We start from the raw sequence: 18,889 nt of genomic DNA, 5'->3' as shown, positions 1-18,889 counted from the left end.
CTTTTTTTTTTTCTTGGCCTTAACTTGTTCCCACCTATGCATTTTTATTGTGTGATGTGGAACTAGTGCTTACTAAGCATATGTTTGGAAAAAGATTTCGTTCAGGGGAAGGTCACAGCAGAAATCCCATGTTCTTGATTTTGCCAATAAATACCTAGAAATAAAAATCTTAATTGGCAACCTATTTTTTCCTATACTGGGCATTTAAAAAAACTGTTTTTCTTTTCTCACCTACACCAACCCTATGATACCAAGACTGTCCTTGTTATCCTCAAAAGGCCTTTCTCATTTGTGCCTCTGTGCACAGAGGGAGATAAAGAGATGAGGATGCCTGGAGCCACTTTCCCCAGTGGGGCATGTGAAGCAAGAAATGTTGAACCAAATGAAGTGAAAATCAGATCTGACCTGCTCTGTCAGATAAAGTTTTAGCAGTTCTCTCCCAGTCCAAGCCTCTCTCTGTCCTACCCAATAGAAACATGAGGCTGTGAATAGGCCTAAAGCAGGATGGATTTTGAAGGAGAGGTTTTTGGGGTGAATATTTCTTGGAAGGTTCCCCTGGCTTGTTGGTGTCTTTCCCTCTCTGAGGGCTTTCACAATGAGAAGTGGCACTACTGCCTGATGAAAGCTGAGAGTTGCTGTATTGATTCATTACTGAGAGGCAGAGGTCAGGCCAGGGGGAGCCTTACAAGACAAGCAGCTTATGTTTGGTCGAGTAGAGCAGGTCTGTGCCTGGTGATGGAAGGGTAGAGCACAGTCTCTGAGAGTTAGTGGAGTTGTTTTAATGTACAGCAAATGCTCACAGGACCTTGAAAATGGTCATGAATGCTCTGTCCTGGATGTCACCTGTGCATTTGAGGACACAGACTTCTCATCTGTGAAACAGGACTTAGTCCAGGGAAGGTGAGGAACCCAAGGAATACTGCCCTGGGAGTGTGGCACCGAGCTGTGGCCTGCTGCAGCATGTCCCACCGCAGCCTGCCAGAGTCCCCCAGGTGCACACTGTTAACATATTCGATCTGTTAGCTCTGTCTTCCGCTTGGTGTGCTGTGGTGGTTAAATTTCAGCCTAGGTGGGTCAGTGAGAGCAGTTTGTTCCAAAGGTGAAAGGCCACTGAAGAGCTGCTGAGCAGGTCGGCAGGGTTAAGCCTAGGGACAATAAGCTGAAATCTGACCTCCCTCAGGCTGAGTTCAAGTGTGCAGAGTCTCTTTGTGAGAGGGAGCCGGTCGGCTCTGAGCACCTTCAGCCACAGGAGGAGGGAAGCCCAGGCAAGGGCTGGGAAACCTGACCTGCTTTGGCCACACCTGAGACCTACGTTGGCTGCTGGGAATGCTTCTGATGTGGCTCCATGAACATCCTTCTGCAGTGATTAGTGTTGGATTCACAGGCAGCACAGGTCACACACAGGACACACCTGTCAGGAGAAGTTCAAGAGCAAAGGTAGCTACATGGAGAAATTGTATTGGTTTGGTAACATGCTCTACTACCAAGATGTTGTTATTACCATTGATGCAGAACCTGAATACTCCTTTGTATGTATTTTTTCCTGGGATTTCAAAGAAGGGCAGGTTAAGGAATGGTTTTGGGGTGCCTATTGGCTTGGTAATTCATTGTCATTCATTAACTTGTACCTGGAGGAGGGAGGCAGGGTGGGTGGAAACTCAGCCCTTTCATAAGGCTCTTTACCTTTAAAGGCAAAGTCCATATGGTTAGTATTTCTTATCAGAGAATCAAGCACGTATGGTGTGAAAGGATTTGTGACTTGGACACACAAGGGGCTTATCTTCAGAGAGAAAGGTATGGCTTTTTTTACTTAGGGGCAGCTAACAAGCGTCAGTTGTCCCAAGATAAAATGTAAGGACGAGGTGCTTTTGTTTTAATTCTAGATAAACTTGCAAAGTCAGCCAAAGTGGGTAGGACTTAATTTAAAGCATTTACATTGTGATAAATCCACAGTGCTTGATCTTTGATATGTTCTTCTCTCAGAATAAGTGATATTTATTATTTAACCCCAAACTGTGGCTCCTTTTTTAAAATATGGAGACAAATTTAGACATAAAAAACATCTGAAGCTGTTCCTGAAATGTTAAGAACATACCATTTTTTAATACAAGGAAGTATTTTGATATACTGTCATAATACTAGAGTTACTTAGTTTAGAAATGACCACTGGTGATAATCTTGTCTGATATGCCCCAAACCTGAAGTATGGCTGCTTTTAAGTTAGATCAGGTTGCTACTCATGTAATCCATGTCCTCTTTCTGATACTTTGAACCAGGTTGTGGCTTTTGATTTGATGTATTTGACTGTAAGAATGACCTGTAACTTTGATAATGTAATTATAACCTTTGCACTTTTTAAGAGGAATTCTTTGCTAGGTCAGTGGTAATTTTTGCCAGTGACTTAATGAGGTCAAGATGAGACCTAGAGGTTTTAGCTTGTTGGTTTCTTTTTTCTAGTTGCAGCTATACTTAAGATGAAAGAACCTTTTGAAAGCCTTAGCAACATATGTTTGGCAGGGTGAACCAAAAACTAACACCAAACTATAAAAATGGTAAGCTTTCAGTTAGAGAGGAAGCAAGACAGAAACAAATAGTGGCCTTTCTTAAACGTTTGGACTCACTAGTTTTACTTCACAAGCTGTAACTTCAGTAATTCTACTTTGTACTTTCCCAGCTGTAATTAAGGTCATAGATACCAGACTAAACATCGATAACAAAAGCAGAATAGCAAAGTAAAAATGTAGGGACACTGTCAAGCTATAAGAATTTACTCAGGCAGAAAGACTCTTTTGAAAACTTTGTTATGAGCAGTGATGATAGGAAGATACATACCATGAGGTCTGTGAAGCTGACTTGTGAATTGAATTAGAGGTTTGGTGTAACTAGCATTACTAGAACTTGGATTCATTATTTGTTCTTTAATACAGAATCCTATGCCCTTCCAAAGTGGGAGATGCATATAGCAGAAATGTTAAATTAAAAATCTGTTCCAGATATTAAAAATAGTTTTCAGTATCTTGGTTTGCCTGTTTATAGTAGTTTGCTTTGATACTCTGACACAATTAATTACCAACTGCCTTCACAGATATAAATATACCCTGTATCTTAAAATGCTAACCAAAAAATGCTTTTTGGTTTATGTTTATAGCCGTCGGTCTGGTCAGTATACAATGAACCATGACCATTCCAAGAAGACACCTGATGGAGCATCATTTGACCGCTCAGGATCCCAGGACTCCTTGGATGAACTGTCTATGGATGACTACTGGAAAGAACTTGAAAACATCCATGAAACCAGAGGAAATAATAATGAGGAACGAGTAGCACTTGTAGTGAAAGAGCCAGATGGTAATGAAATCCACTCTTGTGAATGATTGCTGTTTAGAGATTTTTCTTTAAGTCTTACTTAAAGAGATGGCACCCACCAAACACACTTAAATCAAAGAGGAGGTCACTCTACTGAACACCCATGTTGAAAATCCTGTTGCCTCTGATACATACCACCAGAAACAGGTGGTGCCCTGAAAGAGAATTGTCTCAGAGATAAGTAAAAGGCTGTTTTTCCTTTAAATGTTATTTGCAGAACCTCAGAAAGTTTCCTGTACTTGCAAATCACAACAATCAAAGCTTCATTTGCAGTTTACTGTTAAACTAACTTATCCTTTCACTCTTTGTATATGTTGTTCGTTATTGTAGTTATTGTGGATAGAAACCTCACGCTTTAGAAGACAAGCCAATGATTAACCGGTTTAAGTTTAGTGAGTAACTTTCTACGCTTGTAACTGTTGTGACTGTTCAGTTGTACTATATTTGTTCCTCAGAAGCATCAGTTATAGGCCTGATCTTAGAAGAAGTTGGGCAATTTCTGTATTTTTCTTGTCCTATCAGGTAAAAGAGGAGTAATGTCCTTAATTTCACTCTTCTCTCAAAAATTATTTTTATCAGTGCAGTATCTGCCCTTCTGCCATTCTTACAAGAGGCCCACAGTGTCAGTAAATTAAAATGGTGAGCTTTTCGTATGGCTTCTATGTGAGTGAGAAGAATGTGCTCCATTTGCTTTCAAAGGGATTTGCAATTCTAACAGCCTAGGCATTTTGAAACATTGCTGCTATTTACAAGTGCTCTGAAGAGGATGGCAGTGTGACCTCTGGAGAAAGCAGCAGGCTCCTAGCCCACATATGCGGGGAGCAGGGCATCTGACAGAGCTGCGAGGCTTTCTCTAGAGCAGCAGAGCCCCTTGTTCTGCAGCACAAGCCTCTTCTGTCAGCCCAGCTCACTGATGCTGTTACACTTTCAGGCTCTGCACTCCCAAACCCACCTTTTCCTTTTTTGTTTATACATAGCCTATTTCCCCTTAATTGCTGCTCCAGCTTGAGTCGCAGACTGGTATGGAGCCCAAGTGAGCCAGCTGAGTTGAGTTGATGAGCTGGAGCAGATGTTGCTCTGCCCCATACCTTGCCTAATGTGCAGCACCTCGCTTGGGTACAAGTACTCCTGAACATGTGGAAGACTGCACCTGGCTGATGGGCCTGCCTTGGCAGGGGCTTGCTTGAGACCTGGACATGCAAAGGCGAGGCAGGGGAGGGAAGAGGTATACCTTGCTCACATCTGCTTGGAAGAATGAGTGTAGCACTTCTTTCTTGCCCCAGTAACAGGATCTGAGAGAGTTTTGTCAAGATTGGCCTCACAGCCATAACAAAATTCATACTTAAAATTTTGTGCCTGTTTTCTGAACACTGTTAATATTCAGGTGCCCACTTGGATGTGCACGGGGCACTGTGGGAAGTTGCAGTCAATAGTGAAGATGACATGGCAGCTTTGGAGTACTTTTAGTTATCCAATAAATGGAAATGTTGTTTGAATGTTTGAGACAGTTGCTGGCATTCAGCACAAGCCTAGCTGCTACAGACAAAACTTAGAGTTTTAAAGAAAGTATCATTAGAGAGATACTGATTTCAGAAGCAGAAGTTTTGCCATCAATGACAGTATTTAATAGCTTTCTCATCATTCATGTGCAGTGATCTGTCAGTAAAGGATACCTTATCAACTAAAGACTAAAGCAATAATTGTGTCATGGGCTGTCAGCAGGCTGTAGACCATGTCATAAGAACTGATTAAAAAATAGCATTAAGGTGACTCCTGAAGCCTGGTTTGTCCTTCGTTAAATTGAGCTAGTGGAGAACTGTAGAATTAATGTATCAAGAAAAGTGGGCAGAATCCTGTCAGTAAAAGAGCTAAAAAGATTGAGGATTGAACTAAAAATCAATGAAGCAGCAATGATCAGAAGTTTTCAGACATCCCCATACACATTTGTATCTAGGTACATTTATAAAATGGTATATAATTTAATAGTAGTGCTATAGATTATTATAAAGATTGCACTATAGCAATCTGTATTGGATTAACTATTTTAAAAGCTTTTCTATCATATGTTAACACTTTGGAAGCTCTTTAGAAACAACAGGGTTTTTCCAAGTCATGATAGTTTAAGTAATTGTTCTTAATTGTGGATTCCCTTAGTACTTTCCCTGTGAACTGCATTAAGTATGTCGCGTTATTAACATCCAGTCTGCTTAACCATACTTGAAAGCCAACCTTTATACCTTTTTCTCTTTGCCTTGCTCAGAGGGAGAACTGGAAGAAGAATGGCTGAAGGAGGCAGGTCTGTCAAATCTGTTCGGTGAGAGCTCTGGTGACTCCCTGGAAAGTGTGGTGTTCCTGTCCACGCTGACCCGAACCCAGAAGGCAGCGGTAGAAAAGCGAGTAGAGACTGTCACGCAAACCATGAGAAAAAAAAACAAACAGCACCAGATTCCTGATGTCAGAGATATCTTCCGGCTACAAGATGACTCAAAGGGAAAAGTAAGTTCCTGTCTGTGGTTTTGTTTGATTCTGGCAGAGAGAAGAGCGGGGCATGTGGGAGCGGGGGAAGGGAAGAGGGACGCACAGACACAAAAGGAATATTTCCAGAAGATTTGTGTCTAACTTTTCACTGATTTCCAAGGGAATTTTTTACTGAATTTATGGGAATAGCATTGGTCCATACATGACATTACAATTTTAGTATGTTTTAGTATGTAGAAAGAAGTATGTATATTGGTGATGAATAAAACAACCACTCCATGGTCAAGATACTAATCGGAATTACTTTTAATGCAGATGCAAACCTCATGACAGCAATCACCCAAAGAACTAACAACAGTGGTAGTGGCTAGCAGTCATCCTGAAGGGTCTGCCAGAGCAGTACCTCTAAGTTACTGGTGGTTTTGTTTGTTTGTTTGTTTGTTTAAAGAAAAAGAGAAACAAAAATGGGACATCAACCTAATGTACTCAATTTTGACTAGGCCTTTATGCCTGTCAGCTGGGGGCTTAGACCTTGTACTGACTCACTGGGCCTGTGTGTGGGAAGTTGCTCTGGCAGGTCCTGAAGGGTCCTTGTGTCCTCTCCTGGGCTACGGAACAGGAGAGTTCCTCTGCCACACGCAGGAAAGGGGAAGGAGGGAAATGGAGACTATGATTAGAGTTGTTCTTCTCTGGGGAAGTGTGTGTGTCCTCTCTACTCCCGCAAAAGCAGTGAGATCTTCAGCTGTAAGAAGGCTCTTACCTGGTGGAAGTGCAGGGGTAATTTACCCGACCTCAGCCCCATCCCTCATTCTTGCTGCTTCCGTTCAGCACCATGGTAGCAGTGGTGAAAGCACGGTGGATTTTGAGAGGATTTAACTTCTTCTTCCCCTCCAACAGCTTCCTCTCCTTCCACAACTCCTTTCAAATTAAATAGAAGTGAAATGTAGTGAGGGGAGTTTGTAAGCTCAAATGTATGTCCTGGGTGCACAACTTCCCTTTCACTGTTCTGCCTTGCATGTGGTTGCACAAGGGATATTAACTCTGTAAAAGCTTTCCGGGATCTGATTTGGAATTGACTATACCTAAGAATTACAAGACCTAATAGCAGAGCAATTTATGTAAAATATCATATAGCTTAAAGCAATAAAATTTCCCTTTCAAGTATGTTATTTCAGTAAAGCACAGGAAATACCCATGTTCTTGTATTTAAGTTACATATTGTAATGTTTGGAAGTCACGTCACAGTGTTTAGTAGACTTCTGAGTCTCTTAAACTACGTGTTTTGATATTGATACAAACAAGTGATTGTAGCCATTTAAGATGTATAAAACAGAAGGTTAGAATACTTATTACGTACAGAAATAACTGAAAAAAATACTTCTAAACCTGTCTCCTTGAGTGGAGTGAAATAAAATAATACAAGTGTAGGCACTCAAACCTACACTGCATTCCTTTCTCCAAAGCAAGATAATTATTCAGAAACCTTTGCTCGTGATTATTCACTTGATTGACTACAGAAAGCCCATAGTGAAGTAGCTTCTACAGTCTCCCTAGGTAACTTATCTCAGTGCTTTGTTACTCTCCCATCATTAGAAAGCTTTTTATGTGACAAAAGAGGACTGAAGCCATCTGCAGCTGTGTGAAGTCAGTCCGGTTTAATAATAGCCTCCAAAAATCCTGTAGCCTCCCTTCACCTGGAGGAAAGCAGGAGGAAAGGTAAAACAATAGTGTTGATGTTTCACATCAACGCAACAATTGTGCTGATGTTTCTACTAAATTTCCTGCCATGTTCCCAAAGAGTAGCTAGACTTTAGGTACCTTGACAGCTTCCCAGTCTGCTTCTACTGCTCTGTGAAATAATAATCATTTTCTGGGCAGTCAGGCTATCTTCTTGCACCTCTGAATATCCCTGATTTGAGAGAATAATAATTAAAAAAAAAAAAAAGTATACAGATTTGTGTTGGTAGGAGGAATCTTTAAAACTTTCCTTTTTTTTCTCAGTAAGTATAGAGTTACACAGTGCTTGCATAAAATACCATTAAAAATTCAGCGTGCTAAACGTTTATTGTTGATCTGAGTTACCAAAAACACAACAGAAATAATATATGGGTAAAAACGTATCTGGGTATATGTATACTCATATAGATAAAGGTATAGATTTTCTACATGCTCTGAAATATTTTTTTTTTAATAATAGGTGTTATCCAGTTCATGGAATGTGACAAATCTTAAGACCGGGTAGTGCAGCATTGTAGAAAGGAGAAGGCGGTTCACATCCTTTCCTGCTTTATTGTCTTTTCAAAGTGTCCTCGTTTTGCTGTTGGGAATCTGAGCTGTAATCACAGATATTAATGTCAGGCTGTTGTGCAAAAGGGATGGGATTGTTCCGTAGGGAAGGCAATCATAGAATATTTTGCAAGGAATTTGGATTGAGTCAGTCAATATACTTCCTCCAGATTCCCTTTCCATATCCTTTCCAGTGCAAACTAGGGTTTCAGGTTAAAGACCACATTTTCTTATTCTTTACAACTCTGGAAAATAAAGTCTTATACCCACTTATCCTTTTAGGAAGAGGGGGAATTGACTTAATTACTAATTTTTAATTACCTAGATTTCAGATCCCTTTAGACTTTGGCAAAGGGTTTTCTACTGAAACACACAGGTGTGCTTCTGCATACCCCTCAACTACAGGACTATATGTTTTAATCCTGCACAGAATCAAAAGAGTTTCTACAACTGTGCATTTGTTTTTTATAGGCATGCATATTTATTGTTCCTTTCTTAGGTCTGTGATGGAAGTGAACCCTCAACTGTGGGAGTAAGTGAAAACAGAAATGAAACAAAAGATGGAGCAAAAGGTAATGCCAAACATCTCTCCTCTTTTTTTTTTTTTTTTTCTTTTTTTTTCTTTTTCTTTTTTTCTTCACCTTGTGGTTTGTAGGCTTTCAACTACACAACCGACTGCATAGGTCCATATTTCCAGTAACTTTTCAGGGAAAGAAAATGAAGTTCATATGAGGAACCTGTTCTGGCCTGCATGGTTCTGGTGTAAAACTTTTAAGTGTGGCTGTAGGTAGTGTCCTTTGACCCATCTGTGAAACCTTTGTGTGTTATCAGCGGTAATCTTATCATCGAGTCATCTGGGAGAAGTCTCCTCTCATAGCTTATCCTTAGGTCTTTCCTGATCCTTAATTTATACCTTCTGGTTTATCTCAGCTGTGCAGCACAGGAAATGAAGCGATATACATAAGCTCATCAGTGCATAGAAGAGAATAAAACCAAATTGACTATAAACATCCCAAAAAAGTGAGAACTGGCTATGGATCTGCAGCTTAAAATGAAAGAGGAATAGGAATGGAAGAAAAAATTTGTTTACCTTTTTAAGGAAAATGGAAAAGAAATAGCATTCGTTGTGCGTAGGACTGGATTGTGATTGGATTGTGATGACAAAAGAGGGGTGCAGTACCGAGGGAAGGCCCCTCCCTCTCACTGGAGGCAGGACAGAGCATCACAGAAGTCCTTAGCTGATTCCATAGTTTCAGTTTTGAAACTATGAATTTTGATGGAAGATTTGACAAAGCTTTCTACTGTTCTTCAGGTCCAATAATAAAAGGATGGCTGCCCTGCATCATCTTAGGTTTCTTCAAAGTAGGGGTTGTACCACGTCTGATATGCCACCATACCCATCACTGTAGAGATCAGGATACTAACTGGCAGCCGTTTCAGCTGTAAAATATTGCATTGCTATTCTACACTGTTTGTATGTTGGGTTGTTTTGTACTTCCAGGGGACTGGATAGCACATAGGTGTTACACTGAACCCTATAGCCACTTAAATAACAGACAGGCAGATCAAGTTCCCTACTGCAAGTTACTTATCTGTAATTAAGCCACCAAATAAACTTCTGCTCCAGTTCTAGAATACTGGCCAGTTGTATTCTGGAAAAATGGTTACTTTGAAAACTTCGAAACCAGCAACAGACAATGCAGGATGTGCTTGAAAGTTAAGTGGGAGAGATGAGTATAAACCAGATGAGAATATCACCAAATCTCTGCGTTTCTAGAGGTGCTGTTAATCCTTCCTTCCCTCCCTCCCTCCCTCCCTCTCAGTAGACCTCTCTCTAACAGGAACAGTAAAAAACTGGGAGGACTGCCAAACTGCTGGTTCAGCACAAGGGAAGGAAGAGATGCCTGGTGTTTGTGTCAATAAACCACACTGTAGGATTCAGGGCTGGAAAATTACCAAGCAATTATTACAGAGTTTTATCACATCTGGTTCTTTTTTTTCCAGTGATCCTGATGAGCTCTTCAGAAATGGGAAGTTCTGAAAGGCAAATCCCATATGCTAGAGCTCCTCAGCACAGTTTGCAATGTGGATGGCAAACACACTCTGCTTACATCCTGATATAACATGCAAAAATGGGCTTTGCTCCCAAGACTGGAGCAGGAAGAAAAAAGCCAGTTCAGTTTGCAGTCAAACCACGCAAGTTTGGTGGTGTTAAAAGCACTGCACCTGTTTGAGTGCTGTGCTGTGATCTTACCTTCAGAACGACGAGCAGATCAGTGTTATGCAGTGAATGAATTCAAGGCAAAAAGAAAATAATGCGTGATGTTTTGGAGATACCAAGTATTTATGAAATCTAAATACAAAGACATTATTTTAAAATGGAAACCCCCTTTGACAGAGAAGTAGTACCAATTTACCTGGAAAATATTAATATAATCTCAGACATCTATAAAAAAATCCAAAGCTTAAATTAAGATATCTTAAAACTGCTAGAGTGATTGACTTGTGTTTGGCCCTTCTCCAAAGGTGATGGCTCTGTTCCTAATTTGGTATTTGAATGCTGCTTTCCCAAGTGCTTCTGCCAGACTGAAGATGATAATGGTTTGCCCTTAAAGTATACATTGGCTGTGTGAACCTGTGCTTACTTCTCCTTTCTTGCCAGTCTGACACACTTGGATTCTTGCCTAAACAGTGGAAGCAAACTCAGGGAATAATACAAAACCATTAAGTTTTTATTTGCCTGCTCCTGCTGAAACAGAACAGTTCAATGAGTTCCTAAGATGTTTTTTGTTGATAGATTTTGAGGTAGATTGTTGAGGTTTTTTGGATGGACGCTCACTTACTGGCTTTAAGTGCCTCTTTGTTTCATGTAGGTACAGAATGTGTCCGCAGGAAATGAAAAGAAAATTCAGAGTCGTGTATTATGCCATCAAAAGACATTATCATTTTGACAGTCCGTAACACTCATTAAAGACCTGCAAAGCTAGCAATATGTTCAACAGCTATGAAAGAAAAATGTAATTATCTTTGGATGCCTGTGAAAAGGAGTAAATAACTGTGTTGGCTGAGACATCTCAAGAAATAAAAGGGAAAGAATAAAGCAGCTGAGAAGTTAAATACTTGTTAGGTTTAACAGAGAAGCAGCAGAAGTCAGTTCACTCTAGGACTGCAGTTGTCCTTCTGAATGTGCAGGATTAGCTACAAGGGAAGAATGTTAGATAAAATCTCTGTAGAAGGGCAACCTCAAAGCATAATGAACTGGCAAATGGATGAAATAATTGCGTGTACCATGTATAATACAAGGGAAAAGAGCTGTAATGTTTGCTTCTTGATAGGGAAACAGACTGAAACGTGGTTGTGTTTTTTAATTAAAGAGTGTGTTTCTGCTTTTTATTTTACATGACAAATGAGGAATCTGTGGCTGGAGTAAGAGTGTGTTAGTGAAAAGATTGCAGAGTTTTATATTTTCTATTTAAAATCTTATGTGGGTTAGCATTTTGGAGAAATGCTTTGTCAGTCAAAAAAAAATCAGCCATTCTAACTTTCCAATTATAATTAAGATATATCAGCATACCTCCATCGGGGTATACTCTAGGTTCTGTAGCAAAACTAGCAAGGCTGACACTTGCAATATTTCCATGTCCTGTTAAAAAGAAACCCAAAACGTAACCTCCACCCCATCAGAATTCCCATCATTTGATGTGATCTTTACATAGCACTGTGAACCAAGGACAGGGTCCAAGAGTTACGTAAAATACAGTTTTCACATCCTGACAGACAATGTTTACATTTTTCTATATCACACTTGCATTTCTCTCAGGAAATATTGCATGTAGTTGGCAGAATGCCAAGGCTGCTTCCTCTTACAGCTGCTTCCTAGTCAATAAATGCACAACAGGAGCAAAGCTATATGACCAGGAAGAAAATTCCCACCACAGCAACATTTCCAGACCTTTAAAATGCGCTCAGCATTACCAGGACATTTGCTGTACCCAGCACCCTTGGATGTGGACTGAAATAGGAGCTACTACTTTATTGTTTGTTAACATCAGATCCCTCCCAGGCTGGTAGGAAGTATGTAGGTCACATATAGGCCACATTAGCATGACAAAAGTCTTGAGGGGAAGGTGCATTAAATAGTTTACATGATATATACAGATATACACACAGGAGGCCAAAGGTTGAAACCAGGGATGAATTTGACCCTGGATATGTTTGGTTACTGAGGTCTAGTGTATCTCTTTACCAGAAGGACCAGCTCTAGTTTCAGGATCAACTTAATCTTTAGCATGTGCCCCAGGCTTCTTTCGGGGTCTATGGAAAGTGAGCAGAAGCCACTCTGGAAAGAGCAAGTCGTGAGTAAACACACACAAAATTAGGAAATGTTTTGTTCTACCTCTCACAGTATTGCTTGGTAGAGTCAAAGTGTTAACTCAAGTCCATCCTCTTTCTTGCTGTAAGTGTCTGAGCTTTAGATCGATTACATGGACACGGGAGTGATTGTGTAAAGCTCTGTGCCCTACCTGAGAGTGGCTGTGGTGGCTGCAGCCACTTACTTGTCTATCAGGTCCCTTGAGTTTGGCCCTGGCAGACCGAGGTCAGTTTCAGGACTCACTCTAAAGAATACCAGAGACTAGTCTTGTTTTTGTGTCTTTCAATTAGACACAGATAGACTTCAGAAAAATGTTTGAGTTTATGTAATTTTTTCTTTTTTTCCAGCTCGATGCTTTGTATGTTGTTTGGGTTGCGTGCTTACAGTTCAGCACTTTTGCAGGCCACTGGAAGTATCCGTGTAGAGCAGCACTTCCCTGTTGCCTTCTCTCTTACTCACGCTATCTGCAGCCTTTCCCCTGCTTTAAAGTCAAATGTTGCTATAGCTGTAACTATTTTCTGGAAATTTTTTTTTGGCTTGGCTTAGCACAGTTATTCCAGGCTGCACAAAAATTTCCCACAGCAGTGTAAAGACATTAATCTATTATGTTATGCAATATTCTTATACCAAAGCATATGCACTGCTCATGGTTCTCCTCAACTCATGGCTGATTGCCTATGACATTTGACTTCTTTTTCGAAAAGCAGAACTAGAACTGCCTCTCCCTTTTTTCCCTCTTCTTAAAAAAAAAAGTTGTTCTTATTTTGTTTGATGCCTTTAAGGAACAAAGAAAGAGAAGTGAGGCTATTGTTGTGTACTTAGTTCTTTCCAGTGTCATGGAAACATGTCCAAACAGTATTGAGGAATCTAGACTCTTCAGACTGAGGTGAGGACAGGAATGTTGGAACAACAGCGTGATCCACGTACTCCCTGTTATTCCAAAATGTTAATGCTTTGGATCATAGAGGAAACATTCTCTTTTGCTTTTGAAATTTTAACAACAGAAAGAATTGCTGTTTTTTGTTGCTGGATGTTACAGTCTTTGAGGCTGGAAAATGTTTGTTGGCAAGAAACTTTTGATGCTAAAGCTGGCTCTGGAAGATGCTGGGAATCTGCTGTTTCTTCAAGGTGGATTGGTTTATCTTTTCATAACAGATAAATAGGAGAAAACCCCATGCCTTGGCAGAACTATTCATGAAAAACTACAGAAGATGAACCCTTGTAGAAAGCTAAATTTTCAATTGACATAAAAAACGCAGAAATCATTGAATTTGCAACCAGAAAGTCCATCCCTTGCACAGCATTAACTTCCATTAATACTTGGTATTAAACTAATCTGTCCTGCACTGAGGGATGCTCAATTGTGCTGCTATTGATTATTGTTTTTTCCACTCTGTTTTCAGGTCCAAAGTTCAGTCTTGGAATGGATGAGCAGAAGAGTCCACTTGAAGACATGCCATTTTCGGACACTGACATCAATTTGGAGATATCATTTGCAGAACAGGCAGCTAATCTCAAAGACAGCTCAGTAGGCAAAATGTGCAAGGGTGGAGGGGGTGACACTCTTCTCCCGGTAGGTGTTTCTTATATATTGCTCTAATTCTTTGTTTTTACTAGTGGTACTGTTTGGATGATATTTATCTGATAGTGGGTGAATTGTGCTTAGAAGAATGTTGTCAGATCCAGCTTCGTGGACATAGGCCTTCTCAAGGTAACTCATTTTTGGGATCATTACTCTCAATAACATGGAAGTAACTACTGTTGTGCCTATTTATGTCATTGTCTTTCTGGCAAGATGTACTTTGTGTGTAAGCAATAATGGACCAATAATATTAAGCTAGAATAGTGGCTTAGTGGTAGTTGTACTCAAAACTTTGTCTTTGCTTCATCTGCTTACAGCCCCTTTTCCTGTTATCTGAGGTGAGATGCTTTACCTCTGTAATGAAAATCTCTGTTGTCATTTAAAAAGGGTTGGTGGATGCCTGCAGAAACCTTGTGCAGTTATCCCATGCAGATAGGTGAGGGGTGAGAATGAAGAACAGAACAGTCTATAGAAATCTAAAGTGAAGTGGTAGGAAATTAAAGATTAGTTTGTACCCAGTTTTACTTTCCAACTCTTAAATAAAAATGGCTCATTCTAAATGAATTCAAATAAATAGGAAAAAAAATCCTGTAAGGGTAAGGCATTTTTTTGTTGATCCTCAGGCATCAATTTGAGGATCTCTCTCTTAACAGTTCATGAACATGAAGTTAAGTATGACCTGTGAAACAATGGCTGGTGTGAAAAATGTCTGTGTTTTTCCTAACAGTGTATGCAAACATGTCTGAGTAAACATAGTGTCTGAAGGAATAATGTTTCATAGTTCTTCAAACACTTACTTTAGATAAGGACATGTGCAGTTCTTCAAATAGTAATTACCCCATGTATTCTAGTTTAAACATTATAAGCTAGACGCTAATGAATATTTAGAAATGGATTCTAAAGTGTTTGAGTCGTGTTTCTCTAATGCAGCTTTTAACAAAGAAATTATAGCTATTGTCTAACTTCTGTATATATGCATATATGTGTATGTGTACTACATACTTTAGTTATACTTCTCGTGAGGCTTAGGAGGATTGCTCAAAGACATGGCTATGAGTTTTTTTCCTTCAGTGGTAGAAGGAGTGGCAAAATGATAGGAAAAGGAAGGGAGTTACCTATTTAAATCTACAGTTTGTATTTGTTGCACCTTCATCATTGGCAGCTATTTTTAAACATATGTGTTTGTGCAAGTCAATGAAACTCAAGGTGGGAAACTAACTATAAATCTACAATTTGTAAATTGTGTTTATGTTTCGGTATGTGCCATTGTTGTTATCTACCATAGCCACCAATTAAGCTGTGCTATCGCTGGGTCTGTACAGGATGAGGTAATAATTCTGGAGTATAATTTATCTTCCCAAATGGCAGAAAGTCTTGTCAACCTTCCTGCTTTGATTCATGCACACTCCTAATGTCAGGCATGAGCAAGACTCTTACTTAGAAGCCTGCTGGTGAGAGATGGAATTAGAAAGCCCTATGAGTTGGGAAGTCCCCCCTCTCTCTCCATCTCGGTTCTGTTCCTTATATTGGTCTCTGACTGCAGCTTCTGAGCATTTAGTGCCATAAAAATGAGCCATAACTGAGGATCCCCCTTCCCTAAGAAGGGAACCCCTTTATTATTATTTATATAGCAGCCAAATGTGTTATTTTGTATGTGTAAGTGCACAGGGATTTCTGTCTCGATTTTACATGTGTAGGATTGCTCATGGACAGCTATTTCTACCACTGTCAATTGCAAGAGGTTGCACAAGGTGGATGTAGTGGGGTGGGAAGTGGTTACAAGCAAGACAAAGCCAGAATTTTCATGGAGGTGCACAGCGGAAGGACAAGAGGCAATGGACAGAAGTGACTACAAAGGAAATTCTGTTTTGCAAAGAAAAGAATTCCCCATGAGAGCATTAAGCATTCAAATGGACGCCCACAGAGGTTTTTGGAAGTTTTCAGAATTCAGTTGGACAACACAACAAGACCCTTGATCAGACTTTGAGCAGGCAGTTCAATTAAATGACCTCCAGAAGTCACGAGGAACCTAAATGCTCCTCTGATTTTAAGATCATCTGCTGCTCAGCCTATTTGGGGGATTCTCCTGTGATTTATTCAGTAACAGCAGGCTTCATGATGAAAGGTTGTGCCCTAAAAGAAGCACAACCTTTGAGCTAAATAATTTGTTATGACTTGGATTATTCACTCTGCTGCAAATCTCTCCTTTTAGAATTTCAGGCTGCCGAAGGACAAAACAGGTACCACAAAGATTGGTGACCTGGCCCCTCAGGATATGAAGAAAGTCTATTCTTTAGCACTGATTGAATTAACTGCTCTCTATGACATACTTGGGACAGAATTCAAGCAACAAAAAGCTGTAAAAATCAAAACCAGAGGTGAGTCGGTGTTTCATATTCTGAACCAAATGGGTCTGGTTTAATCCCATGAAACAAACGCATCTGGTTCTTTATGATTTTCCAGCAGAAAAATTATACTAATATAGAAATAGTAATGTAGGTCCTGAACAGCATGTGATGATATGCCTTAACTCAAAGCACACTTTAAGCAAGGTCATGCACATAGTCACTCCAGCTATGGGACTGTGCTCTCCATCTAAAGTTCAAACTCAGGTCAGTCACTCAACAGATAAACCAAGGAGTGAAGAAGGGGAATTATCTTAGTAGTGTGCTGTGCAGGAGGAATTGCTTCACAGAAGTTTGTATGTGCTGATATATTGCCTGGGAAGGCACGTGTATGTGCTCTTTGTGGGTATTCTTTTCCTGCTTTTCTGAGGGTAGGTACTATGCTACTTCTACTTGACTTTTTTGCTTTTATTTCCTTTGCCTGGAGAAGCTGTGGCAGCGTTTGTCACCTGCTTTCATCTTCTATCTGGTACAAACTTTTCTGTGTCACATAGGCCTTGCCCACCCAGTATGTACTCAGGCCATAATGGAATTTTTATGCTGAATGAAATAATACTAAGTGGGCTGCTGCAGAGGATGTCGAGACAGCTGCAATGTGTCATTATGCTCTGCAAGCCATGGGAGCACATGCATAATCACAGTGCTTTTCTTGGGAACATAGGACACATGGAAACCAATTTCAAGATGCTAGAGGTTTTCAGGGCTTTGTTTGTTTTCTGTGTTTCTGGCCTCTGCTAAATGCTTTACAATAGCTTGAAATGTGTTACCAGTTAATCAAGAACCTGCTTTGCCCAAAACCTTGTTGTCAAGGTTCAGCGAATGTGACAGTGCAATAGCTCACTTTAAATAATTGAAAGCAGCAGAGAGGGTTGAAACATATATAGCAAAGTACAATAGATTCTTTAGAATATGGTCTCAGTTTACAGTAGTAGAAAATAACTTTTTAAATGCAAAAGGCATACATGGCAACATCTGTGAAACCTTGACCCCTTAAATGCATTTTCTCCTTACAGAAGTGCTTCTGGTTTCACTAATAGAGACAAAACACATTCTCTTGTATTTTGGGTCTTAGTTTTAACTGATTTTTTTAACCAAATTTATTGTTAATTGAATTTCACTCATAGCATTATCTAAATGACAGGCAGTGATGAAAAACACTGAATTGGTAGAAACCCCTGGTTTTGCCCAATTTAGAAAAGTTGGAAATGTGTAGGAAATAGACACTGACATGTCACCCTTTTTGCCAGACAAATCTGATTTAGCAATGTAATGCCTTCAGTGCCTTGTTCCTCTACCTGAATCTCACCTCTTCACTCCTGAAGTGTTTGGCCAGTTGATTCATACAATGATGGATCTATTGGCTGTTCCCCTTTGTGTCTGAGAATGTGAAGATGGTGAAAACAATTCTTCTGTGGACTGTCGTGGTGTGCCCAGCCTTGCCTTTCTGTTGACCTCCTACAGTTTGCTTATTCAGCTTCATCCCAGTAGAAACTTGTATTATTGGCAAAACCTTCAAGGTGATAAAACTATGGGGTGTGGAAATTGAATGCATGTATGAGTCTCTACATATTTTATAGAGAGACTTTTTATGCTGACAGAGATATAAGATCTCCCCAGTTTGGCACTGAAACTGATGTTTATTTGACATACATCTCATTCCCTCATGGGCTGACATCTTTTTAGTAATTACAGCTGTTCTGTGCTCAATATTAGCATGGCATCATCCCAAGCAGGAGTTATGTAGTGTTATATGCTGTTGCAGAAAAGTTGCACATACAGCAATTATCAGTACTTCTGACAGAGAAGTTCTATGTCAGCAAACTGTGGGTTAGTAGTTACTAATATAGCTCTCTCTTAATGGTCATTCACTTCTATTCAACTGGGCCATAAATACCCAGGAGTCCCATTTAGTTGAAGACTAAGGCTGGTTTTGCATCAAGGCTAGATTAACTGAGACTAGATTCCATTTTTCTAAATTTGCATTGCCTTAGCATTATTGCAAAGGCCATTTTCTAACCAAGACTTAACTACACTTTTGCTTTTATTTAAAAAAAAAAAAAAAGGCAGAACACGTTTGGCAAGACAGTGATCTTGCTTTCCTGCCAGTGTTATATAATGCAAAAGCACAGGAGTTGAAAAGCTCTTCTTTAAAAACCCTCCCAGAGAGAAGTGCTCAGAGTAACTCTGGGTGATAATTACATCTGTCTCATTTTAGTAGCCAAATTTCTGGATATTTTACTTATGCCATTTGCATCTTAACTGTAATAACTTGCATTGAGTGATGAAGATCTGCATTGCAGGGTTATCAGCAGACCCATTCTGCAAACCAGAACGATGCAGATGGTTCATTTATGCAGTTTGCTTCACTGTACTGCAGAATATGTGGATGGCAATTTGAAG

General features: G+C 39.9%; 1 protein-coding gene across 7 annotated transcripts in view; it reads left to right on the top strand.

Annotated features, from left to right (window-relative positions):
- Positions 1–18,889, top strand: part of ARHGAP18 (Rho GTPase activating protein 18) — a 96,372-nt gene that overhangs the window by 54,876 nt on the left and 22,607 nt on the right. For 3 of the 7 annotated variants that reach the window (XM_065056917.1, XM_065056918.1, XM_065056916.1), the window contains exons 2-6: positions 3,149–3,348; positions 5,627–5,862; positions 8,630–8,702; positions 13,906–14,075; positions 16,297–16,462. In XM_065056917.1, the coding sequence (XP_064912989.1) occupies positions 3,149–3,348; positions 5,627–5,862; positions 8,630–8,702; positions 13,906–14,075; positions 16,297–16,462 (845 nt within the window). Of the gene's footprint in view, positions 1–1,419; positions 1,438–1,687; positions 1,795–3,148; positions 3,349–3,696; positions 3,759–5,626; positions 5,863–8,629; positions 8,703–13,905; positions 14,076–16,296; positions 16,463–18,889 lie in introns of those variants that run through there. The other 4 variants (XM_065056921.1, XM_065056915.1, XM_065056919.1 and 1 more) reach the window with 3 other exon arrangements.

The sequence above is a fragment of the Columba livia genome, chromosome 3 (assembly GCF_036013475.1).
Source record: "Columba livia isolate bColLiv1 breed racing homer chromosome 3, bColLiv1.pat.W.v2, whole genome shotgun sequence".
Classification (NCBI taxonomy): domain Eukaryota; kingdom Metazoa; phylum Chordata; class Aves; order Columbiformes; family Columbidae; genus Columba; species Columba livia.
Note: the sequence above shows the minus strand (reverse complement) of the source record. Positions and strands in the feature narration are given on the sequence as shown.